This window comes from Mauremys reevesii, linkage group 22, assembly GCF_016161935.1.
Source record: "Mauremys reevesii isolate NIE-2019 linkage group 22, ASM1616193v1, whole genome shotgun sequence".
Taxonomy (NCBI): Eukaryota; Metazoa; Chordata; order Testudines; family Geoemydidae; genus Mauremys; species Mauremys reevesii.
Window position 1 is genome coordinate 5,335,785 of NC_052644.1, and position 23,286 is coordinate 5,359,070.

The 23,286-nt window shown below is 57.8% G+C and overlaps 1 protein-coding gene across 1 annotated transcript; it reads left to right on the forward strand.

The window, feature by feature from the left end:
• Window positions 1-1,142: 1,142 nt before the first annotated feature.
• PTGIR (prostaglandin I2 receptor) lies at window positions 1,143-16,315 on the forward strand. The gene is made up of 2 exons (XM_039510676.1): window positions 1,143-2,144; window positions 15,485-16,315. The coding sequence occupies exons 1-2, from the start codon at window positions 1,293-1,295 to the stop codon at window positions 15,713-15,715; spliced, it is 1,083 nt and encodes a 360-aa protein (XP_039366610.1). The 5' UTR covers window positions 1,143-1,292; the 3' UTR covers window positions 15,716-16,315.
• Window positions 16,316-23,286: the final 6,971 nt, after the last annotated feature.

Consider the following 23,286-nt stretch of genomic DNA (forward strand, 5'->3'; position numbering starts at 1 on the left):
TTGTAAAGTGCTTTGAGACCCAGTGGTGAAAAGAGCCAGGGATTGTTATTAACTATCCCTCCATCCACGCCCGTCTCTCCCTCCCCATATACACCCATCCATCTAGCTCTCCCTCCATACACACCCTGTCTCTCTCCCCATATACCCCCTCCACCCCCGCACACACCCCTCTCGATCCCTCTCTCTCCCATACGCCCTCTCCACCCCCCACACCCCTCTCGATCCCTCTCTCCCATACACCCTCTCCACCCCCCTCTCTCCCTCTCTCCCTCCAAGCACCCCCTCTGTCTCTTCCCCCTATCGACCCCCCCACACACCCCTCTAGATCCCTCTCTTCCCCCATGCACCCCCTGTCTCTCCATCCCATACACCCCGTCCATCCCTGCACACACCCTCTCGATCCCTCTCTCCCCTACACCCCCTCTGTCTCTCCCCCCCATATACCCCCGCGCACACCCCTCTCGATCTCCCCATGCACCCCCTCCACCCCGCTCCGGGTGCCCCCTCCCTGGCTGCGCGGGAGTTCGAGTCCCCGCGCCCGGCCCAGGATGCGCGGGAGGCCACGGGCCGCTGTCCCGGGGCTGATGTTGGCAGCTGGTCCCCGCCCCCCCAGCTTCAAGAAAAGGAAACAAGTGGGCGGTGGCTGCCCCGCCCCGGGCCGGCTCCTCCTCCTGCAGCCGGGACAGGAGCAGAAGCTGCTTCCCAACCGCCGCTGGAGAGTCCCGGGCTGAGCCGAAGCAGCGGCATCTGCAGGACGCGGATCTCCGGGGGTCCCACGTGGGCGCGTCTCATCTACAGGTGCCCTGGAGCCTGGGACAGAACCCAGGAGTCCTGGCTGCCAGCCCCCGACCCTGCTCTAACCACTAGACCCTGCTCCCTTCCCAGAGATAGAACCCAGGAGTCCTGGCTGCCAGCCCCCGACCCTGCTCTAACCACTAGACCCTGCTCCCTTCCCAGAGATAGAACCCAGGAGTCCTGGCTGCCAGCCCCCCACCCTGCTCTAACCACTAGACCCTGCTCCCTTCCCAGAGATAGAACCCAGGAGTCCTGGCTGCCAGCCCCCCACCCTGCTCTAACCACATGACCCTGTTCCCTTCCCAGAGCCAGGGATAGAACCCAGGAGTCCTGGCTTCTGTTTCCCTCTGCCCTGACTGCTCCATCCCACCCCCTTCCCAGGCTTAGGATAGAACCCAGGAGTCCTGACTCCCAGCCACCCCCTTCCCGCTCTAACCCATTAGACCCCACTCCCCTCCCTGCGCTAAGAACCGAACCCGGGAGTCCTGCCCCTGCCGATGCTCCCCCTGCAGAAGAGTCCGGGTCCCTCGGCATCGCCCTCCCTGGGGCCCCTGGCCGACCCGTGCGCCAACACCACCCAGCTGAGGGAGGATGGCAGCCCAGTGCTGAGCTCCTTGATGTTCTGCGCCGGCGTGGCCGGCAATGTGGTGGCGCTGGCCATCCTGGGCGTGCACCGCAAGGAGGTGCGTACCAAGTCCTCGCCCTTCTGCATCCTGGTGACCGGCCTGGCCACCACCGACCTGCTGGGCACCTGCTTCCTCAGCCCCGTGGTCTTCGTCAGCTACGCCCGCAACGCCTCCCTGCTGGGCCTGGCGGAGGGCGGGCGAGGCCTGTGCCAGCTCTTCGCCTTTGCCATGACCTTCTTCGGCCTCGCCCCCATGCTCATCCTCTGCGCCATGGCGGTGGAGCGGTGCCTGGCCATCAGCCACCCCTATTTCTACTCCCAGCATAACTGGCGCGGCTGGGCCAAGCTGGTGCTGCCGGCCGTCTACGCCTTCAGCGTCCTCTTCTGCTGCCTGCCCTTCCTGGGCGTCGGCCGGCACAAGCAATACTGCCCCGGCAGCTGGTGCTTCGTGGAGATGGCAGACGACCAGCCGGGCACCGCCGCCTTCTCACTCACCTACGCCACCCTCATGGCCTTCCTCATCCTGGCCATCTTCCTCTGCAACGGCTCCGTCATCGTCAGCCTCTGCCAGATGTACCGCAAGCAGCGGGCCCGGCGCGGCTCCCTGGGGCCGGCCCAGCGCCGCCGGAAAAGCTGGCTCAGCCAAGGCGAGCAAGAGGTGGATCACCTGATCCTGCTGGCCCTCATGACTATCATCTTCGTCATCTGCTCCCTGCCCCTCACGGTAAGTGCCGGCTCTGGGAGGAGAGCGGGGTCTAGTGGGTTGAGCAAGGTTGGGGGGCTGGGAGCCAGGACTCCTGGGTTCTATCCCTGTATCTGGGAGGAGAGCAGGGTCTAGTGGGTTGAGCAAGGTGGGGGGCTGGGAGCCAGGACTCCTGGGTTCTATCCCATGCTCTGCGAAGGGACTGGGGTCTAGTGGTTAGAGCAGGGTGGAAGGGGGCCGTGAATTCTTGGGACCCTGGAGGGCACTGGGGATTCCGACACCCTGGGTTAGGGAGGCTGTGGGTCGTTAGGCTGAGGATGCCCCTAGGGAAGGTTGGGCGTGTGGGGAGACTGAGCCCACTGGGGAGAGCTCCTGGGCTGGGGTCCGGGGAGTGGGCTTGGGGAGGCCATGACTGGCTGGCCAGTGACTCCTGGCCAGGGCAGAGGATCCTGCCTGGTTGCCCCAGTATTTGCTGTGGCACTTGCTGGGATCAGAGCGGCTGAGGCCCCTCGTCCCCCCTCAGATCTGTGGAACACTCGATTCCTTCCGGCCGGGCGGCCTGGGCCAGGCTTCGAGCTGCTGCTCTGGGTGTCCTTGGGCTCTTCTCCCCAGGGACGGGACACGGGGCCAAGACAAACACAGCTGGGCCCAGTTCCCAGGGGTGCTGCTCGCCCCCTCTCTCCCCTGGCTTTCCGACATCACACTCCCTAGATAGGCACACTGCCCCGCTGGCACCCTAGGCTTACCTGGGGGGAGGTGGTCAGGGATGTTATAGGCTCCTGTGGTGGTGGTGGGGGGCAGATGGTCAGGGAGATTCCTGAGGGGGTAGATCCATCGGGGAAGGGGGTTGTGACTCTTGTGAGGTGTTCTATAGGCTCCTGGGGGGTGTGTGGATCCACCGGGAGGTGGGGTTGTCAGGGATGCTGTAGGCTTCTGCGGGTGTATCCATTGGGGAGGTGGGTTGGGGGTGTGAGGTATTCATTCTATAGGCCCCTAGCCGAGTGTGGACCCATTGTGGGGGTTGTCAGGGATGCTATAGCCTCCTGGGAGGGTTGGTGTGAGTGAGTGTGAGTGTCTGTGTGTGTGAGTGATGTAGGTTCCTTGAGGGGAGAGCGGGATTCTGTCAGGATGGGGGTTGTCAGAAAAGGACGGAAGAATCCCATGCCCTGCTACAGACTAGGGACCAAATGACTAGGCAGCAGTGCTGCAGAAAAGGACCTGGGGGTTACAGTGCATGAGAAGCTGGATATGAGTCAGCCGTGTGGCCTTGTTGCCAAGAAGGCTAACAGGATTTTGGCCTGTATAAGTCGGGGCATTGCCAGCAGATCGAGGGATGCGATCTTTCCCCTCTATTCAGCACTGGTGAGGCCTCATCTGGAGAACCGTGTCCAGTTTTGGGCCCCACACTACAAGAAGGATGTGGAAAAATTGGAAAGAGTCCAGCGGAGGGCAACAAAAATGACCAGGGGGCTGGAGCACATGACTTATGAGGAGAGGCTGAGGGAACTGGGATTGTTTAGTCTGCAGAAGAGAAGAGTGAGGGGGGATTTGATAGCAGCCTTCAACTACCTGAAGGGGGGTTCCAAAGAGAATGGATCTAGACTGTTCTCAGTGGTGGCAGATGACAGAACAAACAACAATGGTCTCAAGTTGCAGTGGGGGAGGCCTAGGTTGGATATTAGGAAACACTATTTCACTAGGAGGGTGGTGAAGCACTGGAATGGGTTCCCTAGGGAGGTGGTGGAATCTCCTTCCTTAGAAGTTTTTAAGGCCCGGCTGGGATGATTTAGTTGGGGATTGGTCCTGCTTTGAGCAGGGGGTTGGACTAGATACCTCCCGAGGTCCCTTCCAACCCTGCTAGTCTATGATTCTATGAAAGACTCTTGGTGGGGTGAATCCATTGTGGGTGTATGTGGTTGTCAGGGTGTGTGCGCGTGGGTGACAGGGATGCTGTATGCTCCTGGGGGGGAAGGGGAATCTGTCGGGGGGGGGGGGTTGTTGTCAGTAATTCGACAGGTGCCAGGAGGGGTAGGTCTGTCGGGGAGGGGTTGTCAGGGAAGTTATAGATGGGGGGTCTGTCTGTCAGGGGGTGTCAGGGAGGCTGTAGCCTCCTGGCTGCAGGGCCCCAGGGCGCTGGAGAGATGAATGAGGGGAAAACGTGTGGGCTGATGGGAAAACTGAGCGGCTGCCCAGGGGAGTCCCTGTGAGCCCATGGCTATCCCTCCCCTCAGCGGCTCGGGGTGCCGAGGGGCTGGGAGCTGAGCCCTGACTCGGGCTCTAGAGAAGGAGCAGCAGGTGCTGTGGACAGCATGAGACTGGGGACGGGCCCTCATGGGCTCTTGATAAACCCAGGAGTCCACCACTCCAGCACTGCAATGCAGCCACTTCTGGGGCGGGCCGCGGTAGCCAATTAACACTGTCATCTATCCCCCTGCACACCCATCCATCCCTCTGTGTGTCACTACATTCATTTATCTAGCTGCCTAGGTATATCCACCCCCATACACACCTCTCCATCCGTCTGTCTCTTGATAAGTGTATTTGTCCACCAAGGTACAAACAGAGGGGATATGATAGATGGATGATTGATAATACTGTGGATGGATGGATGGATGGATGCCTTGAATTAAGATGTATCGCATGTGTCTGCAGTTGAGGAGCTATGTGAGAAGGCAGACCCATAAATGGAGGCGGCCCAGGTTGCTTGAAGCAGGGAGTGTCAGACCCATTGGAGTGTCCTCATTAGACTCCAGGGTTAACACCCAATGAACAAATTGATACTAGAGACGTTCACCCCCCCTGGTCCCAGCGGCTCAGGCTGCCTGCAGACTCAGGCAGACCTCGCAGCCTCAAGTCACGGATGGGAAGTTTTCTTTGTCACCCTGCAGGCGAGGGGTGGCTGGGCTGTGATCCTTCTAAGTGGCATGGGGCAGATGCTGTGGTTCTCTCCCATGTGCGGCCCTTAAGACGCAGCCGACTGCACTGACAGCTTTGCTTCTGCGCCTTCTCTTTCCTGGGAATACAGGGGCGGTGGCGGCGGGGTGGGGGGGGAGATTCCAGGCAGCTGAGACTCCCTGCTGCGTATCAGCAAATAGCCAGAGATCAGGATTTACATCTTGGCATGAGCCTTTTCTGGGATGGTGGGGGCGATTCGGTGATCCGCAGGGGAAAGGATCGGAGATTTCAAGTTCAAAACGGGGAGGGGGCTTGTTTAAAATCCAGCAGAGGGAAGGGGAGACCTGGAGTATTTTCCTGATCTGTTCTGGTGAGATGTTACAGCAAACAGCTGTGGGTTGGGGGAGGAAAGTCCCATCTCCAGTAAGAACCAAGTGGTTGCAACAGGAAGTTTCCAAGGACGCCGGGATCCTGTGATACTGGCATAGCCGCCCCTATGTGGCAGGTGTCCCAGGCGCTGGGGACCAGGTCTTTAGCTCGGGTCCAGCTGAGCTCACGCCACCTGCCAGGGTTTCCCTAGTGTGGCTGGGCTCTCCCACAATTCAGTGCGTTTCTTCGGGGCTACTGCCCCCAAATCCCTTGGGCCTGGGTGCAGCTGGGATCCCAGAATGCACCAGTGCAGCCCTTGGGGAGAAGCTGCTGATTTGAGGCATGAGAGTCAGGGTTGGGAATCTGAAAGCGGGAGGGGGGGTGCTGTCCCCCTCCCAGCTCTTGAGGGGAGGATACGGGCCTGATCCCCTCCATAACTCCACCGACTTCAGTGGCGGCTCCTGTGTGGTGCTGAGGGGGCCGATATCAGGGTCATATTCATGGGGGAGGCCCCAGTGCACACCGGATCCAGGAGTGAGTGCTGGTGCCAGAGTCCTGGTGTACTGGTGCACAAACCCAGTGCACACTGGAGCCAGGAGTGAGTGCTGGTGCCAGTGCCCTGGTGTACAACCCCCAGTGCACACCGAATCCAGGAGTGAGTGCTGGTGCCAGTGCCCTGGTGTACAACCCCCAGTGCACACCGAATCCAGGAGTGAGTGCTGGTGCCAGTGCCCTGGTGTACAACCCCCAGTGCACACCGGATCCAGGAGTGAGTGCTGGTACCAATGCCCTGGTGTACAACCCCCAGTGCACACCGGATCCAGGAGTGAGTGCTGGTGCCAATGCCCTGGTGTACAACCCCCAGTGCACACCGGATCCAGGAGTGAGTGCTGGTACCAATGCCCTGGTGTACAACCCCCAGTGCACACCAGATCCAGGAGTGAGTGCTGGTACCAGTGCCCTGGTGTACAACCCCCAGTGCACACCGAATCCAGGAGTGAGTGCTGGTGCCAGTGCCCTGGTGTACAACCCCCAGTGCACACCGGATCCAGGAGTGAGTGCTGGTACCAATGCCCTGGTGTACAACCCCCAGTGCACACCAGATCCAGGAGTGAGTGCTGGTGCCAATGCCCTGGTGTACAACCCCCAGTGCACACCGGATCCAGGAGTGAGTGCTGGTACCAGTGCCCTGGTGTACAACCCCCAGTGCACACCGGATCCAGGAGTGAGTGCTGGTGCCAGTGCCCTGGTGTACAACCCCCAGAGCACACTGGATCCAGGAGTGAGTGCTGATGCCAGAGTCCTGGTGTACTGGTGCACAATCCCCAGTGCATACTGGAGCCAGGAGTGAATGCTGGTGCCAGAGCCCTGGTGTATTGGTGCACAGCCCCCAGTGCACACTGGATCCAGGAGTGAGTGCTGGTACCAATGCCCTGGTGTACGGCCCCCTTTGCACACCGGATCCAGGGCTTCAAATCCTTCTGTGCTCCTGGTCTAACAATCAGAAAAGCAAACCCCTGGGGGTGATTACTAGGCAAACAAGCTACTTATTGTTCTCTGATCGTTAAACCAACATTGGGGCAGGAAGGCGACGAGACTGGTTTGCAGAGAGCTCCGGGCTGTGGGAGAGCAGCGTGCGGTTTAAAACAGTGGTTCCCAACCTCGCTGGCCTGTCGCGACCCAGTAAATAGCTTTAGTGCAAAAATCACCTGGCAAAACATTTCTTACATATACACGCAGTGCACTGTGCAGACCACAGCAGCATCTCATACGGCTCCCGTCCCATGGGGCCGGCTGGCCTCAGCTGCCCACTCTGGGCATTGCAATCTCTGGGGTGGCTGCGGACCTAGGCAGCCTGCGGGTGGGCTGAGCTCTGCAAACAGTCCCACAGAGCCTCCTGACTTGACACCCCTCCCTTGCGACCCTTTGATGGGTTCTGGGTCGCGACCCATGGGATGAGAAACTCCGGTCTAGTACACACAGCACAGGCCTGGGTTCCGTCCCTAGCTCTGGGAGGGGAGTGGGGTCTAGGGGTTAGAGCAGGGAGGGCCAGGTGCCAGGACTCCTGGGTTCTATCCCCAGCTCAAGGAAAGAGTGGGGTCTAGTGGTTAGAGCAGGGGAGACTGGGAGCCAGGACTCCTGGGTTCTGTTCCCGGCTCTTCTGGGTGGCTTTTGGCAGGTCACTTCCCCATGCCTCCCCCCCATTTATGAAACAGACGGCAAAGGAGTGGGGCCCCCTGACCTTTACAAAGTGAGCGAGGGCTAAGAGATGGCGCCTTAGTACAGAGTACTGTCCAACCCCATTCGTGTGTGTGTGTGTATGTGATATCACTGTTGCTTCCTAGTGGGTGAAATCAGAACTGTTCATCCATGTGTCATAGCCCCCGTACTGCTCCCAGCGGATGGTGATTTCCTTGTAGCTCAGGCACTGGACATTTGGGCTTTAGAAGCTGGTCTGATTGGCTGCAGTGGCTCCGTAGCCAGGAAGGGCTGTGGGCTTGTTGCAGTGTTTGCTGTGGTCCCGGCAGCTCATGGGACTCCGTGGCGTCTTGAGCAAATGCTGCCGTGGGGCGTCTCGCTGAACGCGGCTCCTAACACACTCCTCGTCCTTCCAAACCCTCCCTGCTCTACCGTGCTTATCGGCTGCCCGACGCTGATAGCATGCATTGGCCAGCCCCACCCCATGTTTTCTTCACCTGTTTCAATATTGCCTTTCTGTCCTATCGCTTCCCCCGGCTGGCTCCCAATGCTCCGGCAACACGCAACAGCCCCACGGCGGGCCCAACTCCCTGCCTGAGCACCTCTGGAGTCCTCTGAGCGATGCCGATTTACCCCGATCTGGCCCACCCCCATTGCCTGTTCATGTCTGGAATCCCCAACATGCACAGATCTGCCCGTCCCTGCCGTCTGTCCCAGCGTGATTCATCCTTTCCTCATTGGGTTCAGTTTTCCTCCCGGGTCTGCAAATTACAGCCAGGCCTTGGCTCTCACAGTTCATTTTCTTGCCTTTCCAGGCTGAGCCTTTAAATAGAGAGGGTGAGGATCACAGGGCCTGAGGCCGCGCCAGGGCCCCACGTCCATGCCCGTGGGTGAGCAATGGGGGAGCTGCACCCCGATTCTCATTTTGCTCACACTGGGTGCAAATCAGGGGATCACTCTGCTGACACCCGTGCAGTGATGCTCATCTAAAATCAGCCCCTCTCTTTTCTCAGGGCGGAGAATCAGCTGAACAGAGGCGGCAGCTGACTACATTTTTTTTTTAAAAACCTCCTTTCAGGTGTTTTTCACCAGGCCTGAGTTTGCTAGGGGTGACTCTCCCCTGCTATCCACACCGTAAAGAGCGAACGCCAGATTGGCTGGCCAGCATTTCACACTTGTTTTGCACTGGTGTGCAAGGTGCAGGGCAGAGAAGAAATACGCCCCCCACGTGAGTGTGCGGGAGCACGTCTGTGTGTGTTCATGCACCCCTGTGTGTGCGTGCATCTGGATGGGCGGGGGGGGTAGAATGCACATGCGTGTGTCTGTGTGCGTGTGACTTAATTTGATTCCCTCCTTTCTGGTGGTTGTCCCGGCTTCGCTTCCACCCCCTAGTGTGCACGTTGCCCTCCCCTTGCACACTCATGTTGGTGCAAGTGACACTCCTTGGCCACGTGCACTGGCTATCTCTCCCATTCCGCAGCCTCTAGGCTTGATTCTGATCTTCGCCCCCTTCTTCTTTCTCACTCGAGCGTCACTGATTTCCTTGGGGTTCTGCGTGTTTTCTCCTGGGGTGACTGAGGGCAGCAGCTGACGGAGGGAGGCTGAGATACCAATTCCTTTGCAGCCACGTTCTGCTCCGTTTCTCTTTCACCATCGATCACATGTGGTGTGCGTCTGGGCTCTCCCTGGGGCATGACTCACCCTCCTCCTTACACTAGCTGGTTACAGAGCAGGCATAAAGAAACCTGAACCCGAAACGCCTCTGATTTCGGTGGAGTCACTCCTGGCCTGCGCCGCCGGGAGAAGAGAATTAGGCCCGCTGGTTTCCGTGCCTTTATTTCTGATTTACACTGGTCCATGTCCTCTGTCTTCAGTGCAGCCGTTCTGGATTTACATGGGGCCTGCTGATTTCCGCGGAGCTACTGCCCATTCACACTCTGTTGTGAGATCCGGGTTCTGGCACCGTCGTTAAAAAAAAATAATGAAACAAACAAAAATCACACGATCAAAAGTCATGAAACTTTCACTGATGGTCCAGTTAGAACCTTAACCCCTCTTCGCACCCCCGACCAACAGCCCTTTTCTCACCGCTTCTGATCTTTCCTCGTTGGACTTTCTTCTAGTTTTTCCTCAGCCAGCATCATGAGAATCGGTCAGTTTCGGGTCTCTGGAGAGTCCATTTCTGGCCAGTTTCATTTCACACCCTCTGGGGCCTCTACAAAGAAGGGGATGTTTATTTACAATCCGCTCCTTCTTAAGAAGCGAACTTGGCTGGGGACTGATGGGAGCTGTCCGCCTAGCTAGCGACCATGCAGCGTTGAATTTAATGAGGCGTCTGGTATTAAATTTAACAAGGGTGCGTTATTAAGGAGGAGGCAGCAGGTGAGGGGATATATGTTGGGGCAGCTGGAGTCCTAGTGTTCAAGGCCAGGCGGGACCGTGACTAGAAGATCTAGGGTCTCTTCTGGACTGAAATGCTATGAAAGTCCCGTTCAGACTCGCTTCTCCTGCGAGTCCCGCTCAGCCCTTTCTTCCAGGCAGCCCATATCTGGTGGTTGAGCTAGAGCGGAGCTTTTAGCCAGAGTCAGCTGATCTTGAGGGTGAGACTCCGCCCTGTCCCTTGGGGACGATTCCCCTCCCGTGTTGTGGAGGTGCACCTTATCTCCAGCCTGAATTTGTCTCGCTTCGGCTCCAGCCACCTCGCTTTGTTCGGGGTGTTTGACTAAAGAAATCTCCCCGTGGAGGCGTTTATAGCCTGTAATCAACCCTCTCCTCCCCGTGGAGGCATTTATAGCTTGTAATCAACCCTCTCTCAACCTTCTCTTTGCCGAGCTAAATAGACTGAACTCCTCTTATGCATCGGGTATTTGTATCCATTGTGTCCTGCTCCCTCCTCTGTCTGGTGTCTCTGGCGTTACTCGGAGATTGTGGTGTAAATCTGGAATCAATGGGCCAGATCCCCAGCTGGGGTAAAGCAAGACACCCTGGTGGTGAACACCCCCGGAAGCCTTTCTGTCTCTCTCCCCGCGAGCGGGGGAAGCTGCTGCCATCCTGGGAGCGTGTGTGAAAGGGGCCTGGAGATAAGGGCTGAGCTCTCCGTTACAGTTTATGGTTAAAGGGCAGTAATCTCCTTCCTCCCATGCCCCGGCCCCTCTCGCCCCTTTCATGAGGCTGTTTCCTCTCCTAGGATGTTGCCCTGAGTGATACGGATGCTTGCGTCTGCTAGCTGTTTAGTGCTCAGTGCTGTTCCCAGCGGGCCGGGATCTGGGACTCCGCCCCCGCAGCACGCACACTCAACCCCCTCCCTCCTTTGAGTCGAGCAGCATTTTTTGAAGACTAGTCAGTTACCTCTCCGGGGAACACGCTCCGGCCTGCCCGGGATCGAATTTATCCTGCATCCACCCCGATGCTGCTCCATGGAGCGACTCCAGATTCACACCAGGGTCTCTCTGCAGCTGGGTGGTCTTCCCGGGCAGCCTGACAATAACCAGGGCCTGTAAAAGGGATGATTTTCAAAGGTGCCCTTTGATTCACAAAGTGTCATTAACAAGTGCCGGGGATCATTTCCACTTGCGTCAGCTGTAGGTTCTAGATTTCCCCTGGCGATAGCCACCAGCCCCATAGTGACCCCGGCTACCCTCCCGCCCCTCCAGTGGCTGGGTCCTCGTTGCTGTGGGGGACCCCGATCGATAGGAGGAGACGGTAGAGTCTTTAGGGCACTCCCCGGATGGGCCTGGGGGGAGCGTGGCGCAGCCGGGGGGCGCTGGGGAACCACGGCATGGCACAGCCCCAGTTTGTGTGGGCGATCTGGGTGGAGACCCAGGGCAGGAAGCGCTGACAGTGCAGGGAGGTCCTCAGGGTGGAGTGGAGGGGCCCAGCAGGGGGTGATCCTGCCAGGGTGGTGTGGGGGGGGCACTGACAGCACAGGGACACAGAGGGTCCCCAGCGTGTGCCTCCCCTTCTTGCTGGGTGCTGGCTTCCCAGTGGGGGAGCAGCCCTGGGCACTCTCATGGGGACTCTCGCCCAGCGCCGGGGCATGGCTGCCAGCACACCTGGGAGATGCGCCTGGCTCTGGGGAGGAGGTGGGGGGATGCTGCTTTCCATCCTTCCCTCCTCCAACCAGCACCGGGGCTTTAAGAGTCCAGCTGAATTAATACACACCTGGGAGAGGCCATGAATAAAGGGGGGCAGGGGAAGGTGCAAGGGGACGAGGGGTAACTTCCCCCGGGCTTAGATTATCCCATTGTTCCCTGCTAAGGGGCGGTCTGCACCCCCTCTTCCCGCCAAAGTAGCTAGTGTCGGGGACGGGATACTGAGCTCCGTGAGCCCCTGGCCTGATCCAGCTTGGGGGGAGCACAAAAGTGTGTAGCCTCGGGAGGCAGCCCCACCACTGGCCTGAGCGGGGGTGTGTGTGTGTTACAGCTCCCCGTGCCTCAGTTTCCCTGCCTGCCTGTCTAATTTAGACTGAGCTGTGTTGAGCCTGGATGGTCTCGCTGGTGCTTTGTGGACAGATGCTGCCCACATCTGTCCCCTCACTGACCCTATCTGCTTCTGTTCCTGGGGGCCCTGGGGCGCCAGCCCCCCCCCCTCAGCTGACCCTGTTGCCATTAATCCTGGCTAACGCAGAGTGTTCATCACCGTTATCTGCTAAGAGCCCCCCAAGGCCCCCCTGGCCGGGTCACACATGAGGATCTATCCACCGCCAGCGAGGGCAGCTGTCGCCCAGTGTGTGTGTGTGTGTGTGTGTGTATGTTTATCGTAGAATCACAGAATAGCAGGGTTGGAAGGGACCTCAGGAGGTATCTAGTCCAGCCCCTGCTCAAAGCAGGACCAACCCCAACTAAATCATCCCAGCCAGGGCTTTGTCAAGCCGGGCCTTAAAAACCTCTAAGGAAGGAGATTCCACCCCCTCCCTAGGTAACCCATTCCAGTGCTTCACCACCCTCCTAGTGAAATAGTGTTTCCTAATATCCAACCTAGGCCTCCCCCATATGGGGTTATACAGACGGAGCCCAGGTCTCCTGGCCCCCCTGACAGGTCGTCCCCCCTTCGCCTCTGCTGGAAGGAAGATAATGTAGGGAGCTGGGCTGAGGTCTGAATGGGCCCCCTGAGGCTGGACCCTGCTCTGGGAGGCCCTGTGGGCGAGGAGGGGGGACCCTGCATGTGCTCCAGCACCAGGAGGCTGGGAAGGGCCAGAAATAGCCTCCAGCGTAGGGGTGGGATATCACGGCCCAGCAAGGCTGCTCCATGGGCCATTAACAGCAGCCAAGCCCCGGGCACAAGGGTCGGGGGCAGGACAGTGGAGCCCGGCTCTGATCGCTGACAGACCCAAAACAGCAGGCGGCCTCCCCTGCCCCATCTGTGACGTGGTGCCACACGGCACACAGGCCCACGTTAAACGGATTCAAAGCCGGCAGACGGGTCTCCAGATGGAACCGTCCGTGGGTCCGTTTCCAGTGCGGTCCCACAGGGATCGGTTCCTGGCCCCTCGCTGCTTAACTGTGTTATCGATGGCCTGAAAGAAACCATGAAATCCTCCCTGATAAAGTTTGCAGAGGACACCCAAATGGGGGCCACTGGCACAGAGCGATCTGGGTCGCTGGGTAAACTGGGCGCAGGCCAACAATACGTGTTTTAACCCGGCTAAATGTGACTGTTGTATCGATCTGGGAACAGAGAATGTCGGCTGCACTTATGGGGGAGGGGGGATCCTCTCTCCTGGGAAGCAGCGACTCTGAAAAACATTTTGGGGGTCGTGGTGGATAATCAGCGGAAGAGGAGCTCCCAGTGCGATGCTGGAGCCAAAACAGCTCGTGCCATCCTGGGATGTATGAACAGGGGAGTCGCGGGTAGGAGCAGAGAGGTTATTTTCCCTCCATGTTTGGCCCTGGTGCGACCGCTGCTGGGATCCTGGGTCCAGTTCTGGTGCCCACCATTCAAGGAGGACGTTGATCAGTCGGAGAGGGGGTCAGAGAAGAGCCCTGAGAATGATCAGAGGGTGAGAAAACCTGCCTGGTCGTGAGAGACTTAAGGAGCTCGATGTATTTAGTTTAACAATGAGAAGGTGAAGAGGGAGGACTTGAGTCCCATCTATCAGTACCAACATACAGGGCCGGCGCTTCCATTAGGCGACCCTAGGCGGTCGCCTAGGGCGCCAGGATTCGGGGGGCGGCATTTTGTGCGCTCCCCACGGGGCACACGGGAGCTTCCGGTTCCGCTCCTGTCGTGCCGCCGAAGAAGGACCTTCTGCCGACGTGCTGCGGGAAACAGCGGCAGGCAATTGAGCAGCTCAATGACTGCCGCTGTCGCCTGCGGCATTTCGGCGGAGGGTCCTTCTTCGGTGGCGCGACGGGAGCGGAACCGGAAGCTCCCGCACGCCCCGTGGGGAGCGCACAAAATGCCGCCCCCCTGAATTCTGCCTGGGGCGCCAGAAACCCTGGCACCACTCCTGCCAACATAGAGAATAATATTGCACAATAGGCTTTCCAGTCTAGCAGAGAAAGGTCAAACACGATCCGATGGTTGGAAATTGAAGCGGGACAAATTCAGACCAGAAATACAGGGTCAGTTTTCAATGGTGAGAGTCATTAACCCTGGGAGCAGGTTGCTGAGGGTCGTGGTGGATTCTCCAACACTGACAAGGTTTAAATCAAGGTGGGCTGGGAGTTGAAGAGATCTGCTCTAGGGATTATTGTGTGTCATACAGGGGGTCGTTTTAGATAATCACAATGGTCCCTTCTGGCCGTGGAATCTATAAATCCCTCCTTGAGATTGGCCAGTGAGCCTGGCTTGGGTCTCTGGGGGGTTTGAAGCCAGGGCCAGCTAAGGCTATGTGGGGCCTCAGCTCCTCGATGCTCCTGATCCCAGCGCCAATAGAAATATTTAACCAGGTGTTTCCAGCCCGTGGGGTTGGCGAGAAAAGCTCTGCAACGTGACACAGGTGTAAACGGTGCAGGGACGCTGCCGGGGTTTGCAGAGAGCCTGAGCCGATTGTTCCGAGGGGTAGCTGCCCTGTGCAGCCCTGGTGCTAATTCCCAGCCCCGCTGCTCTGTGTGGGGCAGGAGGAGAGGAGCGCATTGGGCCCAGCCCCCTCTTCCTGCAAGCAGAGACACCCCAGCTGCTGGGGTGAGCACTGGGAAGGGAGGAGAGCCCCTGCCTCTGCCAGGAGGAGCCAGAAAGCGGAGCCCTGGGCTGGGGGGTAAATCCAGTCTTGTTTGAGCCTGGGGCTTTCAACAGATGCTCTGCTGCTTGAGATAAAGGAGCAGCTCCCCCAGCAAGCAGCTGTAGCAGACTCTTTTCCTCAGGCAGACCAGTCATTGGAGGGTGACATGGCCCCGGTTTTTTGGGAGAGGGGTTGTAACCCCCCGTCACACACAGCTAGAGAGCAGAGACCTTGAGCACATAGTCATCCATGGGCAGAGGGGCCTGACACTGGCCCCTCCTGAAACTGGCCCCTGATGGCTCTGGGAAGAGTGGGGACTAGTGGTTAGAGCTGGAGGACTGGGAGCCAGGATTCCTGGGTTCTCTCCCTGGTTCAGGGAGGGGAGTGGGGTCTAGTGGTTAGAGCTGGGGAGCTGGGAGGCAGGACTCCTGGGTTCTATCCCCAGCTCCAGAGTTTGGCTCATACTGGGGCACCCCAGGTAGGTGGGTTCCCAACACTCTATGGGTTTTTCCCAGCACTGGGCAGGTAGCTCTGGGGGCAACCGCTGTGTGTAAGAGCTGGGGGGGGTGGGTGGGTTAAAAGGTCCCAGAGCTGAACACACACACCCAGCCCCAAAGGGCCCCTGGCCCCTCCTGCTCTGCATCCCCTCCCCAGCTCCATCCCCCCTTGTAGCCTCTTCTAACATCACCCCCTGCCCCGGGCAGTGGCTGTAACCTCCCCTTTCCTCTCCCCCCAGATCCGTGCCTACATCGGCGGCCTGGCCCCGGACCGCAATGAGAAGGGCGACATGGTAGCCTTTCGCTTCGTCGCCTTCAACCCCATCCTGGACCCCTGGATCTTCATCCTGTTCCGTAAAGCCGTCTTCCGCAGCCTGCACACGCTGCTCTGCTGGCCCTGGGCCGGGCGCCGGAGCCCGGAGCCCCGCAGGCTGGACGGCGTCCCCTTCCAGCCCAACTTCTCCTGCTGAGCCGTGGGCCCCGGGCACCGCCAGGCCCTGCTGCAGGGACCACGGGCACTGAGCTCGGCTGTGGCCCCGCCAGGCCCCGCCGGGGGCACCATGACATCTCCGGGCATGGGGCCCCAATGGGCACCTGGGGCTCTCCGCCCCCAGCCCCACCCACCGGCTGCAGAGGAGACCCAGGCACACGGCTGGGTGGGGCCGTGACTGGGGGCGGTGACAGTGCGAGACTGAACATGAGCTAAGGGGGCCAAGGAGGGGAGATGCCGTTCCCGGTGTGGGGCAGAGGGACCTGGCAGGGAGGGGCGGGGATGCCCCCCAGGTGGGGTATAAGGGACATTTCATACCCCCGCCCCCCAGCCACCTGGTGGTGCTGGAGGCCGAGCACCCGGGGGGACACAAGGTCAAGGGGAAAAGGGGCAACTTTGATCCCATCACTGATTTCCCCCCCATACCCTGGGCATGATCCAAATGGGGGGTGGAGAGGGGCATAGGGATTACGTGGCTGGGCTATATGCACACACACACCCCCTTGTGGAAATGGCACAGTCCGGCCTCTGGCTTGTTAATAGCACTTGCAATTAAATGCCTCCGTCCTCCTTATTAAAGATAATTTAACAGAGTCGCTTCCCAGTCATCAATTTGTCTTGTGGGGGGGGAGCCCAGGGCTGGGATAACATGGGGGGGCTGTGAGTGGGTAGTGAAGGGTGTTTGCAGAGCTCTGGGGACCCCAGGGCTGGGATAACATGGGGTTGCAGGTCGGCAGAGCTGTGGGGAGCCCAGGATTGGGATAATATGGGGGCTGCGGGTTGGTAGTGAGGGGTGTTGGCAGAGCTCTGGAGGGGGGGACCCCAGGGCCAGGATAACAGGGGGGCTGTGGGTTGGGATTAAGGGGCATCAGCAGAACTGGAGGGGGGAGCCCAGGGCTGGGATAACATGGGGGGGGGGTTGCGGGTCAGGATTAAGGGGCGTCGGCAGAGCTGCATGCGTGGATGCCATGGGGTGGCCTGGGGGTTGTGTGTGCCCCCAATTGCCTCAGTCTCCCTGCCCGGATCCTCCCCTTCCTCTGCCTCCAGTGCCCACTCTGCCTTCCAGCTGGTGCCGCGACGCCCCGGCATGTCTCTGTCCTGTCCGGCTCTGCCCCGCGCTGGGATCCGGGTGCCGGAGCTGACGCCGCAGCCAGCACTGAGCCCAATGTAAATATTGCCTTTGCCGAATTAATCCCCCTCTAGCCTCCCCCACGCAGCCGCTGGCTAATCCCCCCATGTCTAAATATTTGCAGCGCTGTCCTATAACCTACTGGCCCATGGCACCCTCCCACTCGCAGCGGTGGAGGCAGCCCCCCCCCCCAGGGCTGGTGGGGCGGCTGATCCTTGGGCTGGGGGTCTGGCTTAGTGAGTGTGGTCACAGAGAGCTGCCCTGTGGCACCTGTGCCTTCCCCCCCGCCCAGAGAACGCAGAACCCATCAGCCTCCCCCTTTCCCCTGGGCGGTGGGGTCAGGCTGGAGCAAAGATCTGCCACGCCCAGGCACTGCCCACCTCGCCCTCTTCTGGGCTGCTCATCCCCTGCAGCAGCTGTTTCCTTCCCCTGAAACCCGCCCCGGCCTGCGGCTTGGCTTTGCTCACTGAGAGCTCAAGCCACTTGTTCAGGGGCCGTGTCTGAACAAGCGCTGTGCAAATGTGAGGTCACCGGACGGAGCAAATCACTGCCTAGGAATTCGGGTGGGTAGCTGCATCACTCAGCACAGACAGAACCCAGCCTCTGCCCCGCTTCCGCCCCCCCTGGAGGCAAAGGGGAATCTCTGTTAGCAGAAAGCGGTAGAGGGGTCTGTGACACACAGGAGCAGTTCTGATTGTGTCCAGGAGAGGGCAGAAGCACACATGCAACCACCCCCAATACACTGCAGTAATCAATAAAGGGAATAATAACATATGGCTAATTAACACCTTCCCTCCTGCCTCCTACTTGCTCTGCCTCAGTTACCACGCAGCGCTCGGTGCGATGGGGCCCCGATCTCGGTCATTGTGTGTCTGGGCAGCGCCCGGCGTGACGGGGCCCTGATCTTGGTCACTGTGTGTCTGGGCGGCTCCCGGCACGATGGGACCCTGATCTCGGTCATTGTGTATCTGGGCAGCTCCCTTCATGATGGGGCCGTGATTTCGGTCACTGTGTGTCTGGGCGGCTCCCGGCACGATGGGGCCCTGATCTCGGTCACTGTGTGTCTGGGCAGCGCCCGGCGCGCTGGGGCCCTGATCTCGGTCAATTTGTGTCTGGGTGGCTCCCGGCACGATGGGGCCCTGATCTCGGTCACTGTGTGTCTGGGCAGCTCCCTGCGCGATGGGGCCCTGATCTCGGTCACTGTGTGTCTGGGTGGCTCCCGGCACGATGGGGCCCTGATCTCGGTCACTGTGTGTCTGGGCAGCGCCCGGCGCGCTGGGGCCCTGATCTCGGTCAATTTGTGTCTCTGCAGCGCCCGGCACAAATCAGCGCCTTTTTTCTGATTGTAATAAATAAATAAAATGAATTAAAGGCCTGGTATCAGATGCTTCAAATATCAAGTCTATAAAAATCTTTTATGAGGACTCTGGTTTTTGGCATGTGTTGTATGTGGAAAAATGAATTAAAACTATAAATAAAAAGAATAAAAATGTCTCTAAAGCCTGTGACAGCCGGAGTGCATTTCCCAAGGCTGGAAGGACTCATTGCATCCCTGACATTGAAGTGGCTCTACCCAATCGACTTCCCCCCCGCACACACACTCGTAGCGTTAAAAACCCTCACTCTTGGTGGTAGAACATCCTGGGGGCCATTTAGGGATCCAGGGCAAAAATCTGTCTGGGGATTGGTCCTGCTTTGAGCACGGGGTTGGACTAGATACCTCCTGAGGTCCCTTCCAACCCTGATATTCTATGATTCTATGAAATCAGACCAGAAACAGTTCCGGGACGGTCCGATCATGACGGAGTTGAGGGTCATAGTGTTGAAGGCCAGAAGTGACCACTGATCGTTGGGTGCGTACAAGGGCACGAAATGCCACCCAAATATCAAACCCATCCACTTTAGTTAGAGCAAAACGTTTCAGTCCTCAGAGCCATAGAAAGCAGCCACCTCTGAATACCTCCATGGCTCTAGGCCACAGACAGAGGCCGAGGTGGATGCTGGGCTATGTGAGCAGGTGAAGGCTGGTTAAAAGGAGACCTGCATCAGTAACATGACATTAACTGCAGCTCCCACTAGGTGCTTCGTGGAGAGCTGCAGAAAAGAGGCAGGCCTGGGGGGTGGGCACTGCGTTCACCCCCTTGCCCCCGTGCATGGGGGCACCTGGGGGAAATTATGCAGCTGACACACCTTTAATAATTGGATACAATGCCAATACACCCATATTAACGCCAGGGGCTCCTTATCTCCCCCTGCTGGCTGGGCTGTGGAACAGGTTTCCAGTTTAACGGAGTTAGATCTGGTTTGCAAGTGCCATGTATAGGAGTGGGCGCGTAGAAATTAAGTGGGATCCTTTTTAAATAGTTTGTGAGCCCTCTGGTGGCACTCACCGGCTTGCATGCTGCAGAAGCTGCCAGAAGCTAGCTAGAATGGCTGTGTGTGGATGGGGGTGGGTGTGCCTGGCAGGTTGTTATATTATTCAGTAGATATTCCAGCTCATTGTTCCCCCCCAGCAAAACACCTGCAGATTTGGGTTGGCTGAAAGATTCAGTTCGTTCGTTCTTTCTTGCAAAGTTGTGTTGTTTGGCTGAATTGTTCCGGTCAAAAAAAACCCTCTTTAACCAAAATGAATACAGCTGAAAAAAATCAAACTGTTTGGAGGTCTTTTGAGCAGTTTGCGTTTTTTTTTAAATGTTGCTTTTTAATGACTTTGTTTGGTTCCAAATGGCTGTTAGTTTTAGTTAGAAAATGTAACAAAAAATGTTTTTTTTAAAAAATGCTCAAAATCTAAAGGCGCCAGTTCATTTGCCCCCAAAGCTGGCCGCCGATAAAGTCTGAGGATAACACAAAAATCGGAGACATGGCAAACAATGAAGAGGACCGGTCACTGATACAGAGCGATCCGGATCGCTGGCTAAGCTGGGCCCATGCAAACAAGCTGTGTTTAATATCGCTAAATGCAGACATCTGGGAACAAAGAGCACAGGCTGTACTTAGCGGATGGGGGACTCTCTCCTGGGAAGCAGTGAGTCTGAAAAACACTGGGGGGTCGTGGTGGATAATCAGCTGAACATAAGCTCCCAGCTGGGGCCAAAAGAACCTATTTGATCCTGGGCTGTATAAAGAGGGGAATCTCGAGTAGCAGCAGAGAGGTTCGTTCCCCTCTGTGTTTGTCGCTGGCGCGACCGTTGCTGGACTCCTGTGGCCAGGTCTGGTGCCCACCATTCAGGAAGGATGTTGATCAGTTGAAGAGGCGTCAGAGAAGAACCACAAAGAGTCAAGTCGGGGGGTGACTGGATCCCCATCTATCAATACCGACAACTATTGAATAACGGGCTCTTCAGTCTAGCAGAGGAAGGTCTAATACGATCCGATGGCCGGAAGTGGAAGCTGGACAAATTCAGACTGGAAATATTTAGTGGTGAGAGTCGTTAACTGTTGGAACAATTGACCAAGGGTCATGATGGATTCTCCAGCATGGACAGTTTTTAAGCCCCAGTTGGCTGTGTTTCATAGAATCATAGACGATTAGGGTTGGATGAAACCTCAGGAGGTATCTAGTCCAACCCCCTGCTCAAAGCAGGACCAACCCCAACTAAGTCATCCCAGCCAGGGCTTTGTCAAGCCGGACCTTAAAAACCTCTAAGGATGGAGCTTCCACCACCTCCCTAGGGAACCCATTCCAGTGCCTCACCATCCTCCTAGTGAAATAGTGTTTCCTAATATCCAACCTAGACCTCCCCCACTGCCACTTGAGACCATTGCTCCTTGTTCTGTCATCTGCCACCACTGAGAACAGCCTAGATCCAGCCTCTTTGGAACCCCCCCCTTCAGGTAGTTGAAAGCAGCTATCAAATCCCCCCTCACTCTTTTCTTCTGCAGACTAAATAACCCCAGTTCCCTCAGCCTCTCCTCGTAAGTCATGTGCCCCAACCCCCTGATCATGTTCGTTGCCCTCCAATTTGTTCACATCCTTTCTGTAGTGGGGCCCCAAAACTGGACGCAATACTCCAATCATCTTTCTAAAAGATCCGCTCTGGGAATGGTTGTGGGCCGTTCTCTGGAGGGCAGACAATGGTCCCTTCTGGACTCGAGGAATCTATTAAGTAATATTTTTAAACATTTCCAATTCTCCAACATTTCGGCAGGGGGGAAATCATTTTCATTCAGCCTGGAAATGATTGCTTTTTCCCCGATTTTTCAGAATGGCTGGGCAGGCAACTTTTCTCCCAGTGCACCTTCTCCTGCATGAGTGTTGATCCCGGCGTAATGGTATCGGTAAAAGCATCACCCCCCCAACACAGATAGCACAAAATCTGGGTATAGAGCAGGGCTTACGCTAAACAGATCCTCAGGAGAATTGCCTCTGAATAACTAAACCTGTTGAAAAATCGCACCTTTCGTTTCCTAGATCCATAGAGTGTAAGGCTAGGAAGGAGCAGTAGATCATCTCGCATTAGATTGTCAGCATCTTGGCCAGTGGTTTTCAACCAGTGGTCGGTGGCCTGGACCCTTGGCAGACTGTGTCTAAGATTTCCAAAGGGGTCTGTACCTCCATTCGAAAATGTTAGGGCCCCTCCTGCTGTAGGCTGACCTCCTGTCTACCCCAAGCGCTGTCCCTATGTTGAGCCTGATGACTTTAGTTAGACGAAAGCATTTCGGTTTGCAGGAGGCTAAACTTGTGTGTCCCCTGGGCAGAAAACAGAGGAGGCCGGGGTGTCGTGGATGCCCCACGGACCGGTCACCGGCAGGGAACGGGTGCGGCGAGCCAGCCCATCTTGCACCAGCACCATCCGAGTGTGCAGCAGACCCTGGGCCACCGTTTTCACAAATGGCTAGTGATTGGGGGTGCCTGAATTCCGCTCCCTTAAAGGCAAGCTGATGGGAGGGAGACAGTGAAATTGACCAGGGCTGCTGTGCGGCTGGAGCCAAGCGCAGACACAAATCCAATCCAAGGGGATGTGGGGTGAGTTCGTACACGGGACCTGACATTCTTTCCGAGTTAATAATCGAAGGAGCTATTATTAGGAAGGCAGATAAAGACGTCGGCCACGTGTCTTTAACACCAATCGCAGCCCCTGGAACGGGACCGACCGGGACTGACGGGTTGGGGAACTGTTCCCTGGCATCCTAACCTGGGGCTTCTCCCCAGGAAGGGTTTAACCCTTTCCACGCTGCTGGGCCGAGACGGAGGTTGTGCTGCTTCCCAGCCCCGCTCATCCCAACAGCTCTATGCTGTTCAATCCTCACTCCCGAGAGGGATGAGCCAGACTTCCAGGAAGGGAGAGGAGGCATCAGATATGGTGTCCCCGGAGTGGAATCAGTGTCCCAGGGGAGCAGAGAATATATATATACATATATATACACACACACCATTGCCCTCTACTAGATGGACTCAGAACTGTGTGTCATATGCCCTATAATGCTAATAGTGGATGGGGATTTTCCTTTAGCTCAGATGCTGGTGGATTTTTGGAGCAGGGAGAGGGGGTCTGAGCTCTGCCTCTACCCATTGACAAAGGCAGCTGATCAGAGCTCCTCTCCCGGCTCAGCGACTGTAGCACAAGGCCCCCCGCTGCCCCTGAGCTGCTCTAAGACCAGGCTTAGCCTCTCAGGGCCACCGGAGTCTGCCCAGGGAGGGTCCTGTCTCATTAAACCCAGCTGGGCTCTCACAGGGAGAATTTGCCCTCTGTGTGTGTCGAGGAGCAAATGCCACCCCGGGAAGGGGCAGCATGGGGGAAACAGACGTCGGCGGTGTCTGGGTGCTGGGGCAGGCAGGACGGACAGGAAGGGTTCGGTCTGGCGAATTCCTCCCCCTCTGTCTCCCCTCCCCCCCCCCAGCACAGCTGTGCTGTGCACGACATCAGGTCTGGTGGGGGGGGGGAGGGGAAAAACCCAGCGCCCTGCACCTGGCACCTTCCGTCCCTCAGCTGGGCCCAAGGGGGTGTCAAGTCCTGCTCAAAAGGGCTCTGTGCTGGGGTGTTCCTGCCTCGCCCCTAGAAGGCAGACGGGTTCCCCAAAGTGCAGGGGCTCTGCGACCCCGGCCATGTCCCCCGGCGATGCCTGCTTCGGGGGAAGGCCAGGGGGGAATGACAGGGAGGTGGGGAGGGGCTGCTGTCCCTCCCCCTTCATCCGCAGAGCAGGTTCCAGAGCCGGGGGTGGGTGGCAAGGGCTGGACTGGTACAGATCCCAGCTCTGGGGGGCTCCCAGAGGGCACAGAGAGGGAACCGTGCAGTCTGCATTGTGTGTTCTATCAATGTGCTGCCTGTGTCACATGTGTTTTCATGTGGAGCTTAACTTCTCCCTTCTGCAAGCCCCCTCCCACTGCAGCTACCCTGCAGGACCTAGGTTCCCCAGGGCTGGGTTCCTCCAGCCCCAGAACCGGATGAACACACACACACACACACACACACACTCTCTCT